Genomic DNA, 26,791 nt, shown 5'->3' with positions numbered 1-26,791 from the left:
AGCCACTCAGATCTCAGGTAGGGGGAAGCTATAAAATAGGAATGTGAGACCACCCTGATGGGCTCAGTGGATGATCCTGATGAGATACATGATGGTGTCTCCTGGAGTCAGAGGCCAGGTCCCAGTATGTATGATGACTTTGTCAGTCTGGTCCACAGGATCAGGCCTTTAATACAGTACATGACATATTGTGCCATATTTACAAAGCTTAACCTCAAAAGCAAGATGTTCCCCCGATTCTTTCTTTATATAGAAAAGCAGCCTTTAACTCACTTTTTTTGATAGAGGTTCATGGATTCAGCATTTTTTTATTTAACTGTTTGAAGATATTGTAAGTTTAGACTTTAACATATATTTTGTATTAATTTCAGATTTCATTTTAAATGGGTTTGTTTTTTAAAGAAAACCTTATAATTTAAATGAAATAAAAATCCAATTTCAATAAACAGATTTGATTTAAAAAAAATCTATTTTAAAAATCCACTCTGGGCTTGAGTGACATAAGCTATGTTGATCTAAATTTTAAATGTATAGCAGGGATTGGTAGCTTACGTCTGAAGGGGGATAGATTTATTTCAGAAATAGATTTTCTTTTTGGCTTTAGATTGCACATTCTTCTGTCACTGAGTTGGGGGTGCAGTTTGGGACTTGCACATGTCAGTGATCTCTGTTGCAAATGTTAAGTTTGGGTTCTTAATTACTATGGGGATGAGTGTGATATAAATAAATAGAATTGCATTGGCCTTATACTTCGGTATCGTTTGGCCCAGTTGGTGCAGATGAGTATCTTATCCAGTGGATAACTAAATATGGAGGCGGGGGAGGGCTAGCTGGGTGAATCTCAATCCAGATCAGATTGAGGTAATACTATGAGTATGGGGGAAGCAATTTTGTGGGTGGAGAGATTTGTTTGGATGCTTCAAAGGGAAGACTTTGCCTGTTGCTTGTGACACAGGTTCACAATCTGGGACTTCTGTTACGTTCCCAGCTGCTTCTAGATGTCAAGACAGCAGCAGTGAACCAAAATGTTTTTTTATCTTCCCTTGGCTAGAAAGTGAACCTCTTCTGCAATGATCAGTGCGTGTATCCGCTCATGGTTAGATTACTACAATGCACTTTATAGGGGCTGCAACTGAAGACCAGAATGTGGGGGCTCACTTGCTTCATGGAGCTTCTCAGAGGGAGTGCTTTAGACCTGTGCTCTGTCATCTGCACTGTCTGCCATTTTGTGTCAGGAGCATTTCAAAGTGTTGGTTTTATTCTATAAAGCCCTAAATGGTTTGGGGCTTTGCTCATTAAGTGAGAAACAAACTGTGTGTGGTGCCACCAGAGCTGAGGTGCTGGAGCTTAGCAGTTACCCAAAAGAAGGTTGATAGTAGGGCAAATGGTCTTGCTCTGTCTCGTTGCACATTTTTGGTGAGAGATAATCTGTTCCAGAACTTATTTTCCCCCTTTAGTTGACTTGAGCCTAAATCCATTGACCTTCAGGGTGCACACAGGGCCCTACTGTTCTCTCAGGCTGTTGAAAAAGGGACAGGTTAAGGAGACACTAAGTGGATTTAAGTGTGATTTTGATGGTGGGAGTCACTAATTACTCCTGCTGAGTTGAAAGGGTGAGTGAAATTCATCTTTTATTTCTTTTTAAATGCACGTGCATTTAAGAACAAAAGGATGCATTCATGTTTTAACAAAATCCAAATTTTTGTGGCTGCAGATTGGAGACCTGGTTGGTCATCTCTGCAGTGGCAAAACAGAGAGATCCATAATTCAGTGGAAGTGGCTCTCGACAGGGCTCAGTCGTTTTACCACTGTCATCTGCACAGTGGTAGAAGTGCCTGAACCATGTCTGTGCAACTTATAATCACTACCGTTGCACGCATGGTGAATGATGGCCATCATTGTTTGTGTATGTGCCGCAGTTAAGGCTGGGCAGAATATTTGGTACCTAATATGCTTGTGTATTTTACAGAATTGTATAATACTTCAAAAACACTTTTAAAATAAAACTTTGTTTTGAATCATTTGCTGCTTACATATTGCAGAATTGGGCTAGTGCGTGAAATTCTGAAAGTAGAAACAAACTGTCCCATTTTCTTTGTATTAACTGAAGGCAAAAAAAATAAGCAGACTGCAGTGTGATGAAAATAGAATTAAATGGTTAACATTACTTCAGTTCTAATAATTTTGGGTATTAGAAACATAAAGAAGGGAAATCTTAAGAGTCTTACCTTTTATTTTGAAGGACTGAAAGGATGTGTCAGTTTCTCCTTGGAAACTTACCTAAAATGTTTCTATACTGTGGCTTGTTTTCCTCCCTGGTGCTCACAGTGTTCTATAGGATTGTTCATGAGTGCCAGGTCAGTCAATGAGAGGAGTGCAGAATATCCAGTTTTGATTTTATTACTTCTCTCCATAAACAAACTCCTCCTACCCACCTCCAAGAGAGCAGAATAAAAAATGACAACCATTTTTAAAAATTACATGCTGTTGGCTACAGGAGAAAATGGGATGACGTTTTGGGTCTGGAAGCCTCAAATGTGTCCCCTCCCCTTTTTTCTTAGTTCATTTTAGCTTGTAAACAAAAAAATGGTGTGTTCAGTGACTAGGCTTACTTTGGAGTCCAGCACAAGTGTGTATTCCCAGTTCCCTCCACCCAGAGACCTTGCTGGGAAAGCTGACCATCGCAGCTTCTCTCCCCTCTACATTTCACATGGGAGAGAGTGATGCAACTGAGGATAAAACCTTTTACATGCTTTTTGCCGACTGTTCTCTCTGATAACAGCTACATGCTCTAATGGGGTGTGCAGAGTGAGAGGAGGACAAACTGGAGTGGCTATGGCATGTAGACAAAAAAGGAGAGTGGTTGATTTGGCAGCTTTCAGGGAAAATAACAAGTTCTGTATTCTTGACGCATGAAAGATGTTTATTTTTGTAGATTTGCATTTCTGTTGTGTGTATGCAGATTCATGTACTTTGGGGCAGGGAACAAATAATTTTAATATGGCACCATAGATGTGCCTGGCATGACAAATTAACAGAGTCCCCGCTTAGAGGAATTTACAGTCTAGGTTAGATACGACATGACACAGGAAGAGAGAAAGTCAGGCAGGGGGCATGATGGCTGTCTTCCATTCTCTAGGGTGTTTTTTGTTCTTTACTATGCCTAGCACAGTAATAATTGGGGCCTTCTGATTCTACTATGATCATAAATAGTCTAAAGTTATGAGATCATCTTCTGCATTACATGAATTGTGCTGGTGACCTGGTTCTTTTTATAAATGTATTTTTATTAAGTTTGTGTGGGAGTATGGATCAGCATTGGAAAGTTGCTGTTGTATTAGTAAACTTTAATATAACCAGCAAATTTTGGGCATAAGATTTTGAGATATAAAATGAACCACAAAAGATTTGGGGGGTCGGAATAATCTCATGGTGGCTTTGTAAGATTCCAAAAGAAAAAGAATAGCTAGCTGTTTAAACGTGCTATTAATTCTGTAACTTTGCAAAATGAAACCATTGCCTCCTCAATTTCCTGAGAAATCTGAGCTGCAGACTTCATGGTTTCTCTGCCAGACCAAGTGACCTCACATAAACATGGCTCAGAAGCTGACTTAGCTGAAACTTTAAAAAACAAAACACACAAACCCCTCACGCTTGGTTGTGATGAAGCCTGAATATGTTCTGCTGAAGACAGAAATGTATGAGTGAAAAGAGGACTTCAGAGTAGATTGATTCATCCACAGTTATGTTCATAGTAGCTGTTTAATTTACAGAGGCAGAGACAACAGGAAAGTCTAGAGTTCAGATTTCTCAGCATCTTGAGGCCCAGTCTGGTGAAAGTTCCTCACTAGGCTTAACTCATTGAAGCCTGTATGAGTTCAGGGCATGCAGCACTACATAAAATAGGGCCCAGGCCTTAATTGTCTCAAATTTGGTTCAAATACTGGGCTAATTATACTTTAAAAAGGCCACATCTACCTCCCCCTTTTTCTGAATCATACATGTTTTAAAAAAAAAAACAAAATCTTTATCAAAAACTTCATATTTAGATTTGACCCCAAACTTTGGTCTCAGATTTCATAAAAAAAATTTACAATCCAATAATGTTTCCATTCTCTTGTTTAAAAACAGGAAAACGGTTTTGTACAAACATTTCCCTGGCTCATTTGAAACCCAAACATTGAAGCACTGGAAGCTTGAAAGTGAATCTAAGTATAAACATTGATTTTCATTGTCCGAACTAAGAAATGCAATGTTTTCCTGGAACCCATTTACTCCATCATAAATGTAGTGACAACAGAAGGGATGAACTGCAATTGGCTATTTAATAGTTCAGAGGACAGCGGTGTCAACTTACAAATCATATATGTTGTATACAAACATTTCTCTTGATGGGATATACAATTTAAGCACTATTAAATAGCCAATTGCAGTTCATCCCTTCTGTTGTCACTACATTTATGATGGAGTAAATGGGTTCCAGGAAAACATTTTTAAAGAACTTTTTTTGCTTGAGATGTCTCTGGTGTAAAGTTACAACCTTCTCTGACTTCTCATTAAATTCTGATATCTTGTTTTCATGCACCAGGTTTAATTCCAGTCTCCTTTTTTCCTCCTTGTCACCTCAACTCACTGATTTCCAGCCAGTCTCTTTATTTTATTTCATTTTATTCTGTTTTTTTACTTGCCAGTAGTCACTGTGACAGAATTAACGTTTAAGGTTTTTTTTTTTTGTCATCAGTTCTGACCATGATATATTTATTTATGAACTGTCCTTAAGGTGGGAGTCTTAGCCTCACTGTTTGTTTAAAATGGTGTCCATAATCTTGGACAAGTCAGAGTAATTTTAAAGGAGATGAGTATATCTTGTGTCCTGGAAACAAAATGATATTTTGATTTGTGTTTGTTTTTTCTCTCATACCTCTGCAAAAATAATCTCTTTTGAAGAAAGCAAGAAATGTTATTACTCTTGTAGTGTATATATTTTTAACTCTTCAAATGGACTTCAGTGAGGCCTACGGGAATACTGTAGCTGAAGTCGAAGTATCTTGTTCCGACTTACCTCTCGTCCTCACCGCGTGGGATCGATGTCCGTGGCTCCCCCGCTGACTCCGCCACTGCCGCTTGCTCCGGTGGCGTTCTGGAGTCAACGAGGAGTGCGTTCGGGGATCGATATATCGCGTCTGGACGTACCCTAAAAGAGTAGAGGTAAAAGAAATTTTACACTTTTTGCTTACTCAAATTCATTTTTTGGGGTAAAAGTTTAACATTACAGTGATCAGGAGAGCTGATGCTTTACGTGCTATCTCTCTTTTCTATTTAATCCTGAAAATGAAATTGCAATGCTATATTTGTAACCTCATGTAAACTTTCATGACCACTGCCTGATGTCACAAACTCAGAATTATGACTTCATTGCAAGATCAGTCAGGATAACAAAATTGAGCACTTATCTAGTGCCTCTTGCCTGTGGGTCTCAAGACACTATGCAAAGGCAGGTGAGCATTATTCTCATATATTGCAGAAGGGAAAACTGAGTCACATAGAGAGGCTGTTGCCAGGATACTATGGTGACTGGTGTTCTATAAATAGAACACAAACTAGATATGTAACTTGCCCAAGGTCATGCAATGAAAGAGTGGCAGATTTGGCAGTTAACATCTGCCTCCTGCTTTGGAGACGGAGAAATTACCCAGATTTAAATACTTGGGGTGGCATGAAAGGCATACACAGAATGATTTGTTGAGAAACATTTTATTTGTATGTTCTGTTTTTTTAGTTTCACCTTATTTGTTCTAGTGAAACAGTTCCTTAAGGTAGTCTTTAAAATCCCTGTTCTTTGAAGGAAGTGCTGGCTGTGCTTGTAATAGACAAAGGCCATTATGTTTTCAGTACATCTTAAAAATGACTAATGTGCAATTATGTGCTTTACTCACCATAAAGCTGTTGTCTTAATTCATTTACAATGACACCATGACTTTATAGAAAGTACAATAACTTACAGCCCACTGTCACTGTGCCAGCATCTTACAGAAGGCTGTCCAGGAAGTGATGTTCGAAATAAGTGTATCGATATCAACAGCATACATTTCAGATTAATGCTTTATCAAGTTCCTGGTTTAAAACTTGGTGCTTCTGCATGATAGTCTGTAGCCAAAGCTTGTCAACTTGTAATGTTTTGTCTAGTTTATCATTCTTCCCTCCTTCCCTAATTTTTTAATTAGGAGGGTTGGGTACAAATTTACCATAGATCATCTACTAGAACAGTCCAAAAGGTTGGGCATGCATTTAAGATATTTGTCCAGTGATGTTTCTTATAAGTGCAAAATTGATGTTTGTAATGTTTTAATGTTTGTCTGACAGACTGCCTTCAGTTGCATGGTTCAGTTTTGAGGTTGAGGGTATTGGAGAAATCTACCTGAGCATAGCTCACCTGCATGCTAAGGGGTGAAATGGTGTAATAAAACAAAAGTAGCTGTTTTATAAACTATGATGTAAAGACTGCAAGTGGGTTGCAATAGCCCAGGGGTAGGCAACCTGTGGCACGCGTGCTGAAGGTGGCACGCAAGCTGATTTTCAGTGGCACTCTCACTGCCCAGATCCTGGCCACCGGTCCGGGGGGGCTCTGCTTTTTAATTTAATTTTAAATGAAGCTGCTAAAACATTTTAAAAACCTAATTTACTTTACATACAACGATAGTTCATGCATCTGATGAAGTGGGCTGTAGCCCACGAAAGCTTATGCTCAAATAAATTTGTTAGTCTCTAAGGTGCCACGAGTACTCCTGTTCTTTTAACAATAGTTCAGTTATATATTATAGACTTATAGAAAGAGACCTCCTAAAAACGTTAAAATGTATTACTGGCACGCAAAACCTTAAATTAGAGTGAATAAATGAACACTCGGCACAGCACTTCTGAAAGGTTGCCGACTCCTGCTATAGCCTTTTTTAAACAGAAGTCAGAGTCCTCTGATCTTGCAGCAGATGTGCTCCTGTTTAGGTTCTCCTGCTGGTCAAATATGCAGGTGGGTGCTAGCATCTCTTTTTAGTACATACTGGAGGATATATTTGGAAAAATAGTTTTTCTTATTTATGGTATTATGGCTAAATGGTCCTTGTTAAGTAACATACACGCAATATGTTAGATTATTCCCAGATGCACAACTTCAGAGTTGTAGTAGAGAATATATTGTGTTTAAAAAGAAAAGAAAAGCCTTTTTCTGTTCTTGCACTAGTCTTACGTTTGCCCAACCCAGTCTCCTCACCTATAAATTAAAGAGTCCCATCCTCGAAATCATCAGAATTTTCTTCAGTGACAGTGTAACCTGTGGCTTCTTTTCTTTTATACATTAGGCACGTGGAAATATTTGTTTTGCATTAGGAGGGTGTGCAGGATTACATCCTGACCGTGTAGGGTGCCCTGCAATGTATCTGTAAGAAGGGGTTTCCTAATCCATACAGGGAGGATGAAGGGACCTAGTGATATCTTCAGCCTATATTAGGAGGGTGTCCAAAATACAGCAGGGGAGTCTCATACCAGTAAATTGGTATTTTCTGACTTGTATATAAAGAGTGGGTAGCAAGGAGTTGGTTGACCAGCTTGTAGAGTGTGCTGGTGGGGAAAGGATTGTGTGGGTCTGTAGCTCATGTTGGAAACTGCCACCATAGATGGAGAGTGGGCAGTGATACAAGGGCAGAGTTACAGTTAGTTTTTGAATCTTAATTATGATTTCTCTGACTTTGAAATTTCCGTTTAAAACAAACTAGTATAGCTAAATAAATAATATATCAGATTTAATTTAATAATTCTGTCTGAAATGCTTTAAAGAGACCAAAGGGGCATCTTACTCCATAATCTTAATGAAATTGAATTTTGGAGTTGGGGGTGCAGTTTTGGTCAGGAAATTTCTGTAGATTGTGTGTGTAACTGATAAATTGAGATGCTTTTAATGGTGCTCGTAACTTATAGACTCATAGACTTTAAGGTCAGAAGGGACCAATGTGATCATCTAGTCTGACCTCCTGCACAAAGCAGGCCACAGAACCCTACCCTTCACTTGATTATTTTTGTAACATCCCATGGGTGCCACATGAAAATAAAAAAACTCTTCTGTTAGGCCTGTATTCCAGTAGTGGTCACAAAACATAGCTGGAACTATATAACTTGTGGGTTTTTTGTTTGAAATTGTTTACCACAATTTCACTGCAGGTTTGATCTCTAAGGTTTCAACAACCCCTACTCAGTGTTTGAGATCTCATACAAGTTACAAGTTTTGCAACTGATGCTCGTAACTATCACAGCACAACCACGTTTGAAGCTACTTTGAAATTTCTTGTTCCATGCAAATTTAGCTGCATAGGTAAATTCCACAAATGCAGTATTTTTTTTCTCTGGTGCTCAAGGTGATTACAAACTCAGTTGATAGTGCTTGTACAGTGCAATTTCTGAGAAGCCTCATAAGTAGCTCTCTGAGGCTTGCATTTCATGAGCGCTCATGAAAATTACAAGCTCCATTAGCATGGGGAATGTGGATTGTAACTTTTGCCAGGTGGATGACAAAAGTTTAAAACATGGAGCATGGAACTTTAGATCAGGAGCCACTTTAATTTGGCATAATAAAGAAAGGGTTCCCCAAATGCAATAGTCTAGGTGTATTAGATTGCCAGAAAACAAATTTTGAGGAACTTAGTGAATAAGTTGTCGTAAAAGGGACTATTAAAGCCCATCAATGTGAAGGAAATGTTGGGAATCTTAAAATATGCTAAGTAAGATACAACAGTCTACATTCCCTCTGAGAGAGACGATTGCAAGAACCATGAGGCAGCCAATGTGGAATTTTATCAGAGACTGGCTCAAAGAGCTGAAGGGAGGAGGTTAAAACCTTGTACTGGAAATGAAGAACAGGGGTGGCAGCCAAATGCTCAAGTCAGTTAAGATTCACAGAGGAAAGATAAAGGCAGGAAAAAAAGCAGAACCAATATTCAGTGCTGGCCAAAAGGAGAAATAAGAAGGGCTTTTACAAACAAACATCAGGAGGAAAAGCAATATTAAAGTAGATCCATTAAATAAATGATATGGGGAATAAAATTTGACTGAGATACTTAACTCCTTTAAACATTTTTCTGTAAGAAGAAGGATAAAAACTTGAATTAGGAAGTAAAGCAGACCCCATAAAATAGATATTGTATTGTTTTTTTAAAAAAAGACATGGGGAAATTTGAACATATATCAATCAACTGATCTAGATTATACCTGCTTTTAGTTTGTATGCCACATTGGGCAGACACCTCACTCTCATAGACCTACTTTGGTGCAGTATGTTGTAGATAGAATCACAGAAGTGAGGACTTCTCAAGGTTCCTTCCAGTCATACAAGACCAGTCCTCTGTGCTGTGACAGGACCGAGTAAACCTAGATCATCCCTAACAGGTGTTAATCCAACCTGTTCTTTAAAACCTCTGATGGGGATTCCAGAGCTTCCTGGGGCTCTCTTTATTTATGGGGTTGTAGAAATTAATAATTTATTTTTTAGGTTGGCAGCATATCAAGCTTTGGTCTAGTGGAATATGGTGGGGATCAGTGTCTATCCTTATTAATGTTCTAGAATCATATAAACAACATGCAAATGAAATTTGCAGATGGTACTAAATTTTGAGGAGTTGCAAATGATAGCGAAGACAAAAAAAATACAAAGTTTCAGATGAGAAATGTGGAAAGAAAAGAGTTTCAGCTTAGAAAAAATGCAGCTATTACACCTGGGGGAAAGCAATCCAGATTCAAGTAAGTGGATTCAGTGAAGTGGGGGAAGCCTGGTAAACAATAATGCCAAAGGAAATCCATTAAGATACGAATTTGCAATACAAGTGTTGGCCACCAAATAGTCCAATGCAGTTTTTTCTATAGTGTATGCAGAGGGATCAAATAAAACCTCAAGCAGATATTTCCTCTTAGATTATGTCTTTGAGTTAGGGACTCTCCTGAGTTTGTGTCTTGTGGAGTGAGAAGCACATTGTTAATGAGTGACAAGTAGCAATCTGTTGTTGTGGAGCTGCTGAAGAAGCCCATTGTGCTAGACAATGCAGGAACACACACAGTCCATGGTATCTGTCCACCTTTGGTGTCACCATCAAAACTCTGAAGATAGAATCTAAAATCTGGTTTAATGAGATTTTAACAGCATACCTACATCATGTGAAGACTCTCTCGATATAGCCTAGCTAGGTTTTCAGCAGCGTTTGCTGTAATGATATTCCTGATGGCTGGTAATTTAGCCATTGGGATTTGTGTTGGAAACTGTAATGTGATCTGTTGAGAAGGTTGTAGATCTGTATTAAGGTGGCTCTCTCTGGTTCAAACTTCAAACAGCCGCACCTTCATGTAAAAGATAGTTCTATACCTTTTACTGGTTCCCATTTCTAATGTGAATTGGGCTTAGGCAGTCTTTTTGATGCTTTGGCATGCAAGTTTGCCTTTCTTCCAGTTCAAGAGTGTCAGATATGTCTGAATCCTTGCTTGGCTATTTATAGATACTGGTGCTTGTATCTGTTTCTATTCTAGGAATTCATTTGGAACCTCTTCCAGGGGAATGCTATTTAGAAGTGCAGGGGGGAGCAGAAAGGGGGCAGGGAGAACACAAGCACTGAGCATATTCCTGTGATCTGGCAACAGTGTGCATAGTGCTGGCCTCTGTCTGGTGCCCTATTGTTTTCTGTACAGCACCTTGTAAGCAAGAACCTCAGTCCAAGTGAATGCCCAGCACGGGAAGTTATCTTCTCTTTGGTGCAGGCCTCCTAAATGCTTTTTCTTACTGCGATTTGCAGCACCTCGCTTCATACTCTTCCGTTTGCAGCATGTCCTTGAGTCTGTTTTCATATGTGAATGGTGGTAAACTTTAGGGGCTGCTTTGAAGTTGATAGCTATACCAGACTGAATAGCTGAAGTCCACGTTCTCTAGTTTAAAAACTGAAGTTATCAGCTCCCCTCTCCCATGGTAGTGGAGAATTCTCATTATTCTGTTAATATCTGTTTAAATCCGATTAACTGACTTAATCAAAATATTCAGTATTCTTAAAGCTTTTAACAGTTTTGTAGCTAATTTGTTACATGAATCACCAGTCTTGTTAATAGTTGGTGATGTTTCTTCAATTGAATGTGAATTGCATGCTGTAATATTCTTGCTTTTGAGCTGTACATTTGATATTTCTTTAGTTTTGTTTGTATTGATGTAAATTGTTTAACTCAACCTGTTGAACTATACTACTTAATTTCTTTAACAATTTTTGTTTTTTGTACCTCTTGGAGGATAGGTCCATAGGTGGCTATTAGCCCAGATGGTCAGGGATGCATCCCCATGCTCTGAGTACCCCTAAACCTCTGACTGACAGAAGCTGTGACTGGACAACAGGGATAGGTCACTCAATAATTGCCCTGTTCTGTTCATTCCTTCTGAAACATCTGGCTCCAGCCACTGTTGGAAGACAGGATACTGGGCTAGATGGACCATTGGTCTGACTCAGTATGGCCGTTCTTATGTTCTTATAGATTTTACTAAAAGTACCAAAGGTTTATATTGGACAGGATTTAAGTGGTACTTATGGGCCAAGAAAATTAATTATGAAAACTTTGCAAACCTCCATGGTAGATTTATCTGTTTAACTTTATCTGTAGATTGTCCCTTCTTGCCTTCTTTCAGGTAAAACTAGGTTAACGCCTGGTTTATTGATGGGTGTACAATTGCTTTTTGGATTGTCAGCGTACTGCTGACTGAATTCTGGAAAATGTATCACTTTAATTTTTTTAACAGCTTTGTCCAACAACTGGAACTCTTAGCAAAATGCAACACTGCAGTGCCCTTTATCTGTGCTTTTAGCTAGTGTTCACTGTACTGCAGTAGTCAACCTTGTACTGCTTTGAAATTGTCCTGCTGACATCTTCACTAGAAACATGAAGGAGTAATGGCACCGAGAAAAGCCAATCATAGCACAGGCAGGATATGGGCAGACTTTCCTATATGGCTCTGGAAGTGCACCTCTGACTTGACCTAACCTGTCTCTGTCACTTAAATCTTACCAGTGTTACCTGTAATAGTAATAGATGGAGGCATTGATTAAGCAGAGGTCACAAATCTCCATTCACATTTTGAACTAACCAGATGGTTTGTTTTTCTCTGTGTCTGAGAGCTCTGTACCTCCTCAGCGCATTTCCTTCTGCTCCATGGGGAGCTGCTTCCTTGATCTGCAGTAATCCTGCAGCTGCTGTGCAGTTGGGTGCTCAACTAGTCTGCTGCTTTTCCCTACACTTAACTGGGAGATGGGAGGAGCTGTGAAGTGTTGCACAAGTTAGTGCAGATAGCTTTCAATAACGTGTTGCTTTGCTCTGTGGGTTTTGGAGGTGATAGGAAAAATCCAGTGGGGAGCGACCAACCCTGCCCCTGCGCCTTCCTAAACAGTGGGTCTGGGTTCTTCACCCCCACCCACGGACGGCCTACCTTGGAGTTGACTGGTTAGGAGGAGAGCGTGCTATAGAGCTAACTTTCTTTCCTTTTGCTCTTACCCAAGCCAAATCGCCAGGTCTTGGCTCCCAGCATATTAACTTAGTACAGGGGTTCTTAAAATTAATTGCACCGTGACCCCTTCTGGCAACAAAGATTACTACATGACCCCAAGGAGGAGGTCCCAAAGCCCGAGCCCCACCGCAAAGGGCAGGAGGGCCAAAGCCTGAGTTTGAGAACCGCTGGCTTAGTAGAAGTTGAAACTCAGCGATGGGACCAGAAGAAACATGAGAGCCAATGTGCTGTCCAAATTCTTGTAAGATGGTTGGAATCTCTAGAAGCTTATGCAATAGTTGTGCTAATCAACTAATGACTGGTACTACTCAGAGCAACTTGCATTTCTCTTGTATGGTCTGATGTTGATGAAAAACTTGGTCTTTATGATGAAGTATGAGGAAACTCAAACAGCTACCAGCACTCCCCTGTTTCAAGGAAAGAGCTGAATTTCATAAAAACATAAGAATGGCAATATTGGGTCAGATCAGTGGTCCATCTTGCCCAATATCCTGTCTTCTGACAGCCAAATGCTTCAGAGGGAATTAACAGAACAGGGCAGTTATTGAGTGGTCCAGTCCCAGCTCCTGGCAATCAGAGGTTTAGGGACACCCAGGCTATAGGGTTGCATCCCTGACCATCATTGCTAATAGCCTTTGATGTACCTGTCTTCCATGAACTTATTCTGTTTTTGAACCTAGTTATACCTTTGACCTTCATAACTTCCCCTGGCAATGGGTTCCACAGGTTGATTGTGTGTTGTGACAAGAAGTACTTCTTTAGGTTTGTTTTAAACTTGCTCTATACTAATTTCATTGGGGACCCCTGGCTCTTGTGCTATGTGAAGGGGTAAATAAAATTCTAATTCACTTTGTCCATACCATTCATGATATTGTTGTCCTCTATCATATCCCCCCTCAGTCATCTCTTTTCTAAGATAAGTCAGTCTTTAATCTTTCCTCTTATGAAAGCTGTTCCAGCCCCCTAATCATTTTTGTTGCCATTCTCTGTACTTTTTCCAGTTCTAATATTTTTTTGAGATGGGGTGACCAGAACTGCATGCAATATTCAAGGTGTAGATGTCCCATGGGTTTATATAGTGAAATTAAGATATTTTCTGTTTTAACCCTTGCCTAACATTTTGTTAGCATTTTTATCTGCCGCTGCTGATTGAGTAGATGTTTTCAGAGTATGATGACCCCAAGATCTTTCTTGATCGGTAATAGCTAATTTAGACCCTTTTATATTGTATGTATAGCTGGGATTATATTTTCAATGTGCATTATTTTGCCTATATCAGCACTAAATTTCCTTTTCCATTTTGTTTGCCCAGTCAGCCAGATTCATTAGATACTTTTTGTGAGTTAACGTTTTGCAGTCTGCTTTGGACTTAATTATCTTGAGTAATATTGTATCATCTGCAGACTTTGCCACCTTGCTGTTTATCCCTTTTCTAAGATAATTTATGAATATGTTGAACTACACGTTTCCTGGTACAGATCCTTGGGGGACCCTGCTATTTATCCCTTTCCACTGTGAAAACTGATAATTTATTCCTGCCTTCTGTTTCCTATCTTTTAACCTGTTACTGGTCTATGAGAGGGCCTTCCTTCTTATCCCATGACTGCTTGATTTACTTCAGAGCCTTTGGTAAGGGACCTTGTCAAAGGGTTTCTGAAAGTTTAGGTATACTGTATCCACTGGATCACCCTTGTTCAGATTTTTTTTTAATTCCCTCCAAGAATTCTAATAGATTGGTGGGGCATGATTTCGCTTTAGAAAAGCCATATTTACTCTTCCCAAATGTATTGTGTTCTTTACTATAGTTTCAACTAGTTTGCATGGTACTGAAGTTAAGTTTACGGTTGCCTGGATTGCCTCTAGACAGTCCAATTTTATTTTTAAATTGGCATTGCATTAGTTATCCTCCATTCATCTGATACAGAGGCTGATTTAAGTGGTAGGTTTCATACCATAGTTAGTAGTTCTGCAGTTTCATATTTGAGTTCCTTCAGAACTCTTGGGTGAATACCATCTGATTCTGTTGATTTATTACTGTTTAATTTATCAATTTGTTCGAAAACCACCTCTGGATAACTCAGTCTGGGACAGTTCCTCAGATTTGTCACTTGAAAGGAATCGCTAAGGTGTGGGGATCTCTCTCCTATCCTAGAAAAGCAGCAAAGAATCCTGTGACACCTTATAGACGAACAGATGTTTTGGAGCATGAGCTTTCGTGGGTGAATACCCTCTTCGTCGGATGCATGTAGTGGAAATTTCCAGGGGCAGGTATATATATGTGCAAGCAAGAAGCAGGCTAGAGATAACAAAGTTAGTTCAATCAGGGAGGATGAGGCCCTGTTCTGGCAGTTGAGATGTGAAAACCAAGAGAGGAGAAACTGGTTTTGTAGTTGGCAAACCATTCACAGTCTTTGTTTAATCCTAAACTGATGGTGTCAAATTTGCAGATGAACTGAAGCTCAGCAGTTTCTCTTTGAAGTCTGGTCCTGAAGTTTTTTTGCTGCAGGATGGCCACCTTAAGATCTGCTATGGTGTGGCCAGGGAGGTTGAAGTGTTCTCCTACAGGTTTTTGTGTGTTGCCATTCCTAATATCTGGTTTGTGTCCATTTATCCTTTTCCGTAGCGACTGTCCAGTTTGGCTGATGTACATAGCAGAGGGGCATTGCTGGGATATGATGGCGTATATTACATTGGTGGACGTGCAGGTGAATGAACCAGTGATGGTGTGGCTGATCTGCTTAGGTTCTGTAATGGTGTCTCTGATGTAGATATGTGGTCAGAGTTGGCATCGAGGTTTGTTGCATGGATTGGTTCCTGAGCTAGAGTTACTGTGGTGCGGTGTACAGTTACTGGTGAGAGTATGCTTCAGGTTGGCGGGTTATCTGTGGGCGAGGACTGGCCTGCCACCCAAGGCCTGTGAAAGTGTGGGATCATTGTCCAGGATGGGTTGTAGATCCCTGATGATGCGTTGGAGGGGTTTTAGCTGGGGACTGTATGTGATGGCCAGTGGAGTCCTGTTGGTTTCTTTCTTGGGTTTGTCTTGCAGTAGGAGGCTTCTGGGTACACGTCTGGCTCTGTTGATCTGTTTCCTTATTTCCTTGTGCGGGTCTTGTAGTGTTGAGAATGCTTGGTGGAGATTTTGTTGGTGTTGGTCTCTGTCTGAGGGGTTAGAGCAGATGCAGTTGTACCTCAGTGCTTGGCTGTAGACAATGGATTGTGTGATGTGCCCGGGATGGAAGCTGGAGGCATGAAGGTAGGCATCGCGGTCGGTAGGTTTTCGGTATAGGGTGTTGTTAATGTGACCATCACTTATTTGCACCGTGATGTCTGGGAAGTGGACCTCCCATGTAGATTGGTCCAGGCTGAGGTTGATGGTGGGGTGGAAATTATTGAAATCGTGGTGGAATTTTTCCACACCTCAGCTGCTAGAACAGGGCCTCATCCTCCCTGATTGAACTAACCTCATTATCTCTAGCTTGCTTCTTGCTTGCATATATATACCTGCCCCTGGAAATTTCCACTACATGCATCTAACGAAGTGGGTATTCACCCACGAAAACTCATGCTCCAAAATGTCTGTTAGTCTATAAGGTGCCACAGGATTCTTTGCTGCTTTTACAGATCCAGATTAACACTGCTACCGCTCTGATACTTGTCTCCTATCCTATGTAGCAATGACCGATGCAAAGAATTAATTTAGCTTCTCTGCAATGGCCTTATCTTCCTTGAGTGCTTCCTTAGCACCTGGATTGTCCAGTGGCTCCACTGGTTGTTTGGCAGGCTTCCTGCTTCTGATGTACTAAAAAACTTTTGGAGTTAGTTTTTGTTTTTTTGCTAGTTGCTCTTCAAATTCTCTCTTGGCTGGCCTAATTATGCTTTTACACTTGACTTGCCAGAGTTTATGGTCCTTTCTGTTTTCCTCAGTAGGATTTGATCTTTTACTCTGACTGCCTCTTTTTACCTTGTCTAGCCATGATGGAATTTTTTGGTCCTCTTACTGTGTTTTTTTAATTTGAGGTGTGTCTGTCTGTCTGTCTAGTTTGAGCCTTTATTATGGTGTGTTATAAAAATTTCTATGCAGATTAAAATAGTGTGCTGATAATTCCAGTGCTGACAGGTTTTACTATCCTCCCTTCTTTGGTTAGAAGCACTTCAAAGCCTGCTGTAAACAGAGGTGTCTTTTATAACTACAAATTACTGAACACTAACACATAACATAGGCATTTAGAATTTAAAGAACATTTCTCAATGAGTGTAATACATGACTCTGTTTTCTCACTATAGATCAGGAACAGAATATATTCTAAAAGAGCAACAGATACTAAGAGACACAGAGAATCTCTCACTTGCAGCTGATCGAGACCTCCCTAGTCCTGACGGACAGAATTTTCCCTTGAGGGTTTTCAGTTTTTAAAAATGTGTGCTGCTGCTGCTGAGTTATTTAATATTTGTTATGGTAGTGTCTCAAGGCTCCAGTTGGGATCAAGATCCCCCTGGGTTGGAAGGACACACTAAGGAAGATTGGACATTGAGAGTAACAATGCAGAGGATTTCAAAAGAGTAGCATGCAGTTGCTAATTCAGTGGACACTATTCACAAACAATACACGTACAGTAACTCCTCACTTAACGTTGTAGTTATGTTCCTGAAAAATGCAGTCATTCTTGTATTCATGGTAGTATCTAGGAATCCCAATCAAGAATCAGGGCCCAATTGTACTAGATTCTGTACAGTCAACAGCATTAAATATGAACTTAAGACTTATAAATGCCCCTGCTCTTCTCCACTTTGAGGTTTAGCCAGCCACTGTACTTGAAGACTTTTACAAATTCATTCTTTAGCCTTTGTTACAGTGGGAAGGCTTTTGTGAGATATTACTAAAGTTGAGTTTTGCATCACATTCTGAAAGTGCTCAGGGCTAGTCTCCTTCAGATCTCCTCCAGTGAGGAGTTGCTTAGCACTTGAGAAGCTAAACAGTATTCAAAGTGAGAGGTTTTTAGGTGGTAGATGGGTTTCTATTAGAGGGAATTAGTATCTCCCAGATGAGGGTGATCTTAACTTACATTGGGCTAGGGATGATTTCTGAAACTGATCCCAAGTAGCACAGTTTTTTACGGTTGTAAGGGGAAGTGTGACTGCTGCTTTATAGCAGTGTCTGAAAATCCAGTCTGTCGTTACTGGAGCACTTTCCCCCTCCTCCAGCACTTGTGCCATAAAGGTCTGTAGCTTAACATGAATCCATTTATTCAAAAAACAGCTGTTCCAGGTGCATATTGGAGCAGCAGTGTATCTGGAATAATTTTGTCTTTGTAAGGTCAAATATGAACTGCAATCAAGGGATTTTCACACTGGGCCAGACATCAGGATGGACTGTACTGACACACACATCCATTTGTCAGCTTTTTGTAACTTTCCCGACTAGATCTTTAACCAGGCATTCTGTCCCTCCCAGCCCATCTTCTCGCATGATCTTGCAGTCAAGATGTGATGCTTGAATTTGTGACATGCTGGTCATTTCCATGGCAACAGACTGTCAAAAGGGTTTGACTAACCTGCACGATCAAGCTGAAGGAGAAGCCAGTCTGTGAGGGAGAGAGGCTCTTGTTAAACCACATCTTAAATAATTAGCACCATCCACTTAATACTGAAAATTCTTAGCACCATACTAACCTCTGATTTAGAAAGCAGCAGATGTCTGTTACCATCCTGGTATTTCTTACTATTCCACTGTAAAGGATGATTGTGGGAGTTGGTGAAATTCTAGTGACAAAGTGATACAGCAGGGGCACTATCTATGCTGAATTAGGGAGTAATTTTGGCATCTATGTAGAGCATGGCCCTAACCCTGTTGTTGCTAGAAAGGTGTTGTTTCTCCTTGGCTGGTACACACAGGATGCAGTGGTGCAATAAAACCATTTAAAGCATGGTTTCTTAGGACTTGTCTACATGGTGAGTTAGTGCGCAGCAAGCCAAGGTGTGTGAATCTACAGCATGCCGGTTTGCCATGTGCTAACACACTGTGTGTACACTGTAACAGCACTGTAAAAGTCCTGGCAGTACACTAAACTGCACTCTGGCACTTTGACTGTGCGGTAGATTCACACCCTGGCTTGTTCTTTCAAAAGTTTACAGCTGAACCTTGACTTAACACAACTTTGAAACTTAACTATGCCGAAGAAAAGTACTGCTTTCCCTTTATTTTTTTTTAGTAGTTTTACCTTTAACACAGTAATGTACTGTATTTGCTTTTATTTTTTTGGGTCTCTGCTGCTGCCTGATTTCATGCTTTGAGTTCCAAATGAGTCGTGTGGTTGACTGGTCAGTTCATAACTCGAGGTTCAACTGTAATAGTTTTTAGTTGTAAGGTTCCATCTCCGCAGGGCTTTCAACTGTGATTTTTAAAAAACATGCTTAAATTTTAGTCTCTGGAGGGCAGTAATACATTATTCTAATCCAGATTACTGGGGTCAATGCAGGAGTAACAGTGCAGGGTTTAGTGGCCTGTGAATGTGTGGGAGGTCAGATGAGATGATTTGACAGTTCCTTCTGGCCTTAAACCCTGTGGGTACATCTACACAGCCAAACAAACAAACAAAAAAAATCAAACCCTGCTGCAGCAAGTCAGCTGACCCAGGCTTGTGCAATAAGGCTAAAAATAGCAGTGTAGACCTTAGGGTATGGGCTGGAGTCTGGCCTCTGAGATCCTCCCCCCTTGCCAGAACTTAGAGCCTGGGCTCCAGTCTGCACCCTAACATCTACACTGCTGTTTTTAGCTTCAGCACATCTCAGGAGCTTCTAACAAAGTAGCTGATGCTCTCTCCCATGAGAGTTTCCCATAATCCAGTAGTTAAAAAGTGTTCTTAAAATGTAAAAGTCTGTTAGTTATATACTTAGTGGTATATGTAAAGGTGCATGTGTTATATTAATCTGTTTATTTTAAAGTTCTAGGAGGAAATCGCCACCAGTGAGGTTCCCCACTGTCTGCAATTTGGGGGGCGTGTCATAAACAGATAGCTAAGGGTTAATGTTCTTTCACCTGGAAAGGAGTAACCTGAAACACCTGACCAGAGGACCAATCAGGAAACAAGACTTTTTCAAATCTGGGTGGAGGGAAGTTTTGGGTGTGAGTTCCTTGTTCTTTGTCTTGTGACTGACCCTCTCGGCTCTGAGAGTGATCTTTCTGTCTCCTGCCTTTCTAGTCTTCTGTTTCCCAGTTGTAAGTACAAAGAGATAAGACAGTAGGTTTATATTGTTTGTTTTTTTGTATTTACATGTGTGTAGTTGCTGGAGTGTTTGAATTGTATTCTTTTTGAATAAGGCTGTTTGTTCATATTTCTTTTAAGCAATTGACCCTGTATTTGTCACCTTAATACAGAGAGACCATTTTTATGTCCTTTTCTTTCTTTTTATATAAAGCTTTCTTTTTAAGACCTGTCGGAGTTTTTCTTTAGTGGGGACTCCAGGGAATTGAGTCTGCAGCTCGCTAGGGAATTGGTGGGAGGAAGAAGTCAGGGGGAAAATCTCTTTGTGTTAGATTTACTAAGCCTGACTTTGCATACCCTCTGGGCGAAGGGGCGGGGATTAGACCTCTCGGTACTTCTGTTTCCAGGACTGGAAATAGGGAGGATGGAGTCCCTCTGATTAGATTCACGGAGCTTGCTTCTGTGTATCTCTCCAGGAACCCAGGGAGGGAACACCTGGAAGGGAGAAGGGGGGGAGGGGAATGGTTTATTCCCCTTTGTTGTAAGACTCAAGAAATTTGGGTCTTGGGGTCCCCAGGGAAGGTTTTTGGGGGGAACAGAGTGCCCCAAAACACTCTAATTTTTTGGGTGGTGGCAGCTTTACCAGGTCCAAGTTGGTAACTAAGCTTGGAGGTTTTCATGCTAACACCCATATTTTGGACGCTAAGGTCCAAATCTGGGAAAAATGTTATGACACTGCCCCCTTGCCAGAACTTAGAGCCTGGGCTCCAGTCTGCACCCTAACATCTACACTGCTGTTTTTAGCTCCATATCGTGAGCCCAAGTCAGGTGACCCAGGTTCTGAGACTTGCTGCACGTTTTTTCTTTGTGTTTTGCTGTGTAGATGTACCCTATGACTCTTAATAGGGTTGCCAACCCTCCTAGATTGGCCGTGAGTCTGCTGGAATCGCAATTGATCTCCCGGTGGCTACTGAAACCAGTCCAGGAGATTTTAATAGGCTGCTAAAAGTCTGGTCAGCGAGGCTAAGGCAGGCACCCAACCTGCCCAGGCTCCACATGGCTCCCAGAAGCAATTGGCATGTCCCTCTGGCTCCTAAGCACAGGGACAGCTGGGGGTCTCTGCACACTGGCCCCACCCTGAGTGTCAACTCCACAGCACCCCAACCTCCTGCTTCAGCTTGGTAAAAGAGAGTGAGGGTGGGGGACAGCGAGGGACCAAGGGAGTGGGGGATGGAGTGAGAGGGGGTGGGGCCTCAGGGAATGGGTGTTTAGGTTTGTACAGTTAGACAGTTGGCAACCCTAGACTCAGCATGATTGTTCTTGCTTGCAGCTGAACCAGGTTATAACAGTAGCTTGTTGGTTACCATGGATGGGGTCAAGCTGAGTTATAACTGGGTTAAAAAATAGTGTGTTAATATAGGTGTCTAATCTGAGCTAACACTTCAAAACAACCTCTGTTATAACACAACCAGTATTTGTGTTTGTGCATGCTTGCAGGCCAAACCATGCGGTACAGCTTGATTTCCCAATAGAATTAAAACCCTGCTCTGTGTGTGTGTGTGTGTGTGTGTGTGTGTGTGTGTGTGTGTGTGTGTGTGTGTGTGTGTGTGTGTGAGAGAGTTGTTTCACACTGGAAAAGTAAACATGGTTGTGAAAGGTGGTTGTGGCACACCTATGTAATAAAATGGCTTATTTTGGTCTGTGTGGGTAGGCAAAAAAGGTTATAACTCTATTTTAAGGAACTCTGTATTAGCCTAGGTATATGAAGGTTAAAACCTGGTTCTTTAACATGGTTAAATCTGTTTTATGTTTGTACAGACAAAAAGAAACCATGTTATAAAATAGCTGAGCCCCAGCCATATCTTAAACTTGGATATTTCCATAATATAGAGATGGACTTATTTACTGCAAGTAGATTTAGACAATGTTTCAAGTGAGTGCCTAGCTTTAGGGACCCAAATCTTTAATTAGCCACCTGAACAAAAATGGGCCGGCTTTAGGGGGGCTGAGTCCACACAGCTCAAGTTGGAGTCAGTGGGAGTTGCAGGTGTGCAGCACCTCTTAAATCAAAATGGCCCCATTGTTTCATTTAGGTGCGTAACGTCAGGTACCAAAGTGTGAAACTATTGACCATAGTCTTTGAATGTAGTAATGCTTTTTCCAGACTCTGTGTACGTAGGACCTTACTTATTGCTTATAAGTTGGATTCAAATTGCGATGTCCTGGGCAGTACAAAACAAAAGTGATTCAAAGGTGTAATTAGTTTACCTGAACTTAAATCTTCAGTGTACTGGAATTCAGAGGGCCACTAACTGTTTTTTTCCCAGGCAGCATAGTTCAAAAGCTATTTGTATAAAGAAATTCTAGTGCATATAAAAGATTTGCAAGTTTACCATTAGAGAATTTTAATCAAAGGAAGTTACTTTAAACTCTGCTGAAGGTTGTTGTCCTGCAATACATATTTGAAGTATTAGTTAGCCAAGGTAGTGTGTGACATAATTGATGCACTTTTTAGTTTAAATGATGCCCACTACTCCTTACTAGGTTAGTTTTCATGTAGATCAGATTGCCAGCTGAGCTTGAATTACATGTGTTCTGTTTTGATTTGGGTCTTTTGAATGTAAAAGTGCAGTTGCTGTGAAGGCTTATGCATGTTGGAGAGCTATAAGACAAATTTAGCCTTAAGGACAGGTTGGCTTTGGCAAACCTATTCATAAAACCAGGTGAAACACAGTCTTCCTGTTCATATCATGCTGCAGTCAATTCCTGGTAAAGGCAACCTTTTTCCAATTAAATATGTAAGAGTTCAGGAAATACTGTGTTTCTCTTCAGAATCTATTGAATACATTTTAACTATCACATCAGAAATCTTAATGGCTGAGTTCAATCTTGGTCAATAAAAATTGTATTTATGTGTAAATGGAAGAGGAGGAAGAAGGTGAAAAATACTAATTAGACCAGGCTATAGCAATGATAGGATTAGCTATAAAATTTCTAGGTAACCTCTGAAAAAGGCTTTTAATTACTGTAGACCTGTATTTCAAAGAATTGGGCATGCAGCTATGTTTCTAATTTCTGCTTGTAGCTTCTGCAGATGCACTTCAGAATATTTGTGCATGCCGATGGCCAGTTGTGCATTGAATTTGCCCTTTGCCTAAGTACTCATAGTACTTGTCTCTGTGCGTGCAATTATGCACCGAGCCAGTTGAAAAAGTTGTATATCTATTTTCATGCTTTTCATGCCTTTATGGTAAGAAATGGGCAATAAATCCTGTGGACGAATTAACCCTTCTTCATTGAGTTTGAATGTGTAATATATCTGGTAGTTCAAGCATATGTATTCTGTATTAACCAGCTGATATGTTTTTTCCTTTTCTTTCAGATTTTCTATTTTGTACATACATTGTTTTGTATATACTGTATATGATGACTTCGGTGGGCAGCGAACGTACCCGGGGCACTCGGGACAAAACACAGATTTCAGCCACACCGCCAACACAACCACAGAAACAGGTAGTACAGGTAGGTATTGTGTAACATCTGTCCCTCAGGTTGAGAGTAAATGCCATATTATGATCTGCAACCATCCCCATGGTCAGTGGTTCTCAAACTTTTTTGATTGGGTCCCCTTCTTTGTGTCTGTAGTTGTTTACCTCCTCCCACAAGTACATATACTGCCACCCAGCTCTGAAGACACAGCGGAGAGCAGTGACTGCTGGCTGGGTGTTCAGCTCTGAAGGCAGCGCTGCACAGAAGTAAGGAAAGCAATATAAAAAGTGGTATTCGTCAATATCACTTGTCACAGCAGACTTAGTGCCCATTGTCACCCTTACTTCTGTGCTGCTGCTGCCGTTGTGGGGCTGAGAGCTGGAGCCCTGCTACCTCCAGGTGAAGGATGGGGTGGGAGAGGAAGGTGGGGGGCCCCCGCTTTGGCCTGGGGTCTTCAGCAGTGGGGGGCCCCTGCTTTGGCGGTAATTCGGCGGCAGGAGGCCCTTCCACTCTGGGACCTGCCGCTGAAGTGCCCCGGAGATCCGCCGCGGGGGCCCCCCCCACCGCCGAATTGCCGCCAAAGCGGGACCAGCTGCCGAAGTGCAGCCGGGTCTTCAGCGGTAATTCTGTGGCAGAGGGTCCCCGCCACGGGTCTCTGGAGCACTTCGGCGACTGGTCCCAGAGCGGAAGGGCCCCCCGCCGCCTAATTACCGCCGAAGAGCGGGCTGTATGTCGGCAGCGGGTCCCGCTTCGGCGGTAATTCACTGGCGGGGGGTCCTTCCGCCCCGGAGCGGAAGGACCCCCAGCCAGGAAGGACTGGGAGCAGAAGACGCTCCAGGGGCCCGGGCCCCGCGAGAGTTTTCTGGGGCTCCCAGAGCGAATGAAGGACCCCGCTCCAGGGGCCTCGAAAAACTCTCGTGGGGCAAATTGCCCCTCTTGCCCCCCTCTCTGGGCGGCCCTGCTGGCGTGCTGACCCAGAGGAAGCCCTGGGCTGCCGGCAATGGCGCCCTGACCCGGGGGACCCCCTTGGCTGCCGGCTGCCGCCGGCAGCTTAGACTCCCTCTCTGTCCCAGCAGCAGCGGCGCTCAACCATTAAAAAAATAAAATTTGTGGGTGCTTTTTGGCACCCCCAAATCTCAGCGCCCTAGGCAACCGCCTGGTCTGCCTAAATGATTGCACGGGCCCTGGGAACGGTGCCTCCTCTTGGCTCTTGGATTGACTTGTGTTATGGAGAGGCCGACTTTCTACTGCATATAGTAGTCTCTTTTACCATGTAACCCCAAGTTCCCCCCTCTGATTTGCATTCGTAAGTCTTGAACTTGGTGTCTCACTCAACTGCACAGACTCAGAAGGTGGTTTTCATGGGGAGAAGCTTTATTTTTATAACCTGACAGCTTGGATACAGTAAATCTTCTGAGTTTTCCCATGTGGTGTCTAAATTCTTTTCTCCTCCATTTTCATAAGATGATTTTGGTTTGGTCAATTGAAGAATTACTTATTTTAAGTACTGCTGACTGACCTGTTCTCTGTGCTGTCTTCCGATATCACATTGGCACTTTTGCATGGAGGAGCTTACAAACCAACAGAAATGTGCTGTATTTTACTTTGTCATCACTGTTTAGTAAATTCTCTGAATTGAGAGGATGCTGCTAACCTCGGAAGTCACCTTAAAATCCCACAGTGTAATGCTGATTTTAATTTGAATTGTACAAGAAATTACATTACACATTTGTCCTTCCTCTGAATGGAATCACTGTTACAGTGGGTTTGTAACATTTGTTACTTGATTTTGTGGGTTTTTTTGCTTTCTGATTTTTTGTGTTGGTAGTAAAAGAGAGAATTAAAAATCCCCTATGAGTGTGTTTTATGATTGTTACTGCGAAGATCAAGGTTTTTCAGACAGGTAGAACTTAGCTGTCTTGTTTATTAGTTATAAGAACTAAAAATGACGGCACAACCTTTTGTGGGCTAATACAATGCTAGTTATAGAGTTGACGCTTACTCAATAAGGGCAAACCAGACTGCGGATATTGAAAGCGACACTTCCCATGACTAATGCTAGTTTGGTAACAGTGTCTGTGTTTTTTTTGGACTCATAATTCAAAATGGGTGCAGCTCCACTGATGATAGCTGTAGTACAGACAGGGTTCAGGAGATTTTACCACTGTCTTCTAACTCTGGGTAATAGGACAATGGTTGAATTCCTGAATTCTGTGTACGTACAGATACTATTGATACTGGCACCAGTGGTGGTGTGCCCATTGGGATTTGCAAGTCAAAAAATCCTAGGGTAGATAAGGCTTTTATTTCCAGTTTTTCTTTGTGGATGTGTAACATCTTGTATTACAGTCAAGTTGCAAAAGATTTTGCTTTTTTTCTAACAATGTTTGGTTTTCTTTAAAAGTATTGAGCAGGGATGAAATCACTGGTTTCTTGGTTTCTGGTCAAATAGTTCTCTCTGTTCAGGAATGCTACTGTTTGTTGTGATTTACTGTCTAAATTCTTCACTGAGATACATTAGTGGGTAGGTTATCAGGAATGGAGAAACAGGTGCTTTAGTGTGACAGGAGTATTGTGCCACTAGATAAATAAAAACCACTTGCTCGGGCTTATCGGGACCTTGTTCCTAAAATTATTGGTGGACCTTGCTTCTTTACAATAAAGGTGCCTAGAAGCTTACTGGTGTGTGTTTACATGCATTTGGTGCTCGTCTGATTTGAAAAGCTTAGTTTTAACAGAGGCAAAATGGTCTCTTGGATTGAACATAGATCAGGGAGTTAAGAGCTCCTGAATACTCTCTCAGTTCTGTCACTGACTTACTCTGTGAGGATTGTGTAGGTACGACACCTTGAAAATGTAAGGGACTAAGTCCTGTTATCCATACAAACTGATTGTCCTGCAGCCTGGAATCTGACTTTTCATCGCTGCATATGCCACTTTCCTCAAGGAACTGGGACAGCTGCAGTGACTCCTCAGTAAGTCAGCAGCTGAGTGATGTGTGTTGAAAAACTCTTCCACTCAGTGTTTAGACTTGTAGCAGAAGTGATAGCCGTCTGCCTCCTTTAAATTGTGCTCTCTTGGTAAATGCCTAACAGCACAGGCATTCTTCTTGAAAGAGGTGTTGGCTACTTCGACTCGCAGCCAAGGAATAGAATTTTACTGTGCAGCCTTTGTGAGGTGGCCTTGTAGTAATGAGATTCACCTTCGACAGTGGGTTTTCACCTGTTTTCTTCCATGGATAGATTAGATATGATCCCCTTTTTCACTAAGAACTCTTTCTCAATGTGTCAGCATCAACTTGGGACCTCAGTCATCTCCCCAGCATTCAGTTTAGTATCCAGCGGGTAGAAAAGGTTTCCTGTTTTGGGAGGGAATGGATTGAGGCCCATGAGCAAAAGGTGGCCCAAAGCCCCCTTCATTTTTCCTTTAGAGGTTTATCCCACAGAGGCTATAGATCCCTGAAAGCCACATGATGATTCAAAATGTAACTGTCTAGACTAGAGACTGTCTAGGAAGGAGTATGGCAGAAAGA

General features: G+C 41.4%; 1 protein-coding gene across 4 annotated transcripts in view; it reads left to right on the top strand.

The window, feature by feature from the left end:
- UBAP2 (ubiquitin associated protein 2) overlaps positions 1-26,791 on the top strand; it is a 145,986-nt gene that overhangs the window by 13,507 nt on the left and 105,688 nt on the right. For all 4 annotated transcript variants that reach the window (XM_030565760.1, XM_030565759.1, XM_030565758.1 and 1 more), the window contains exon 3: positions 23,153-23,292. In XM_030565760.1, coding sequence (XP_030421620.1) covers positions 23,153-23,292 — 140 coding nt within the window. The remainder of the gene's footprint in view (positions 1-23,152; positions 23,293-26,791) is intronic.

The sequence above is a fragment of the Gopherus evgoodei genome, chromosome 6 (assembly GCF_007399415.2).
Source record: "Gopherus evgoodei ecotype Sinaloan lineage chromosome 6, rGopEvg1_v1.p, whole genome shotgun sequence".
Classification (NCBI taxonomy): Eukaryota; Metazoa; Chordata; order Testudines; family Testudinidae; genus Gopherus; species Gopherus evgoodei.
This window is presented reverse-complemented; position numbering and strand designations above follow the sequence as displayed.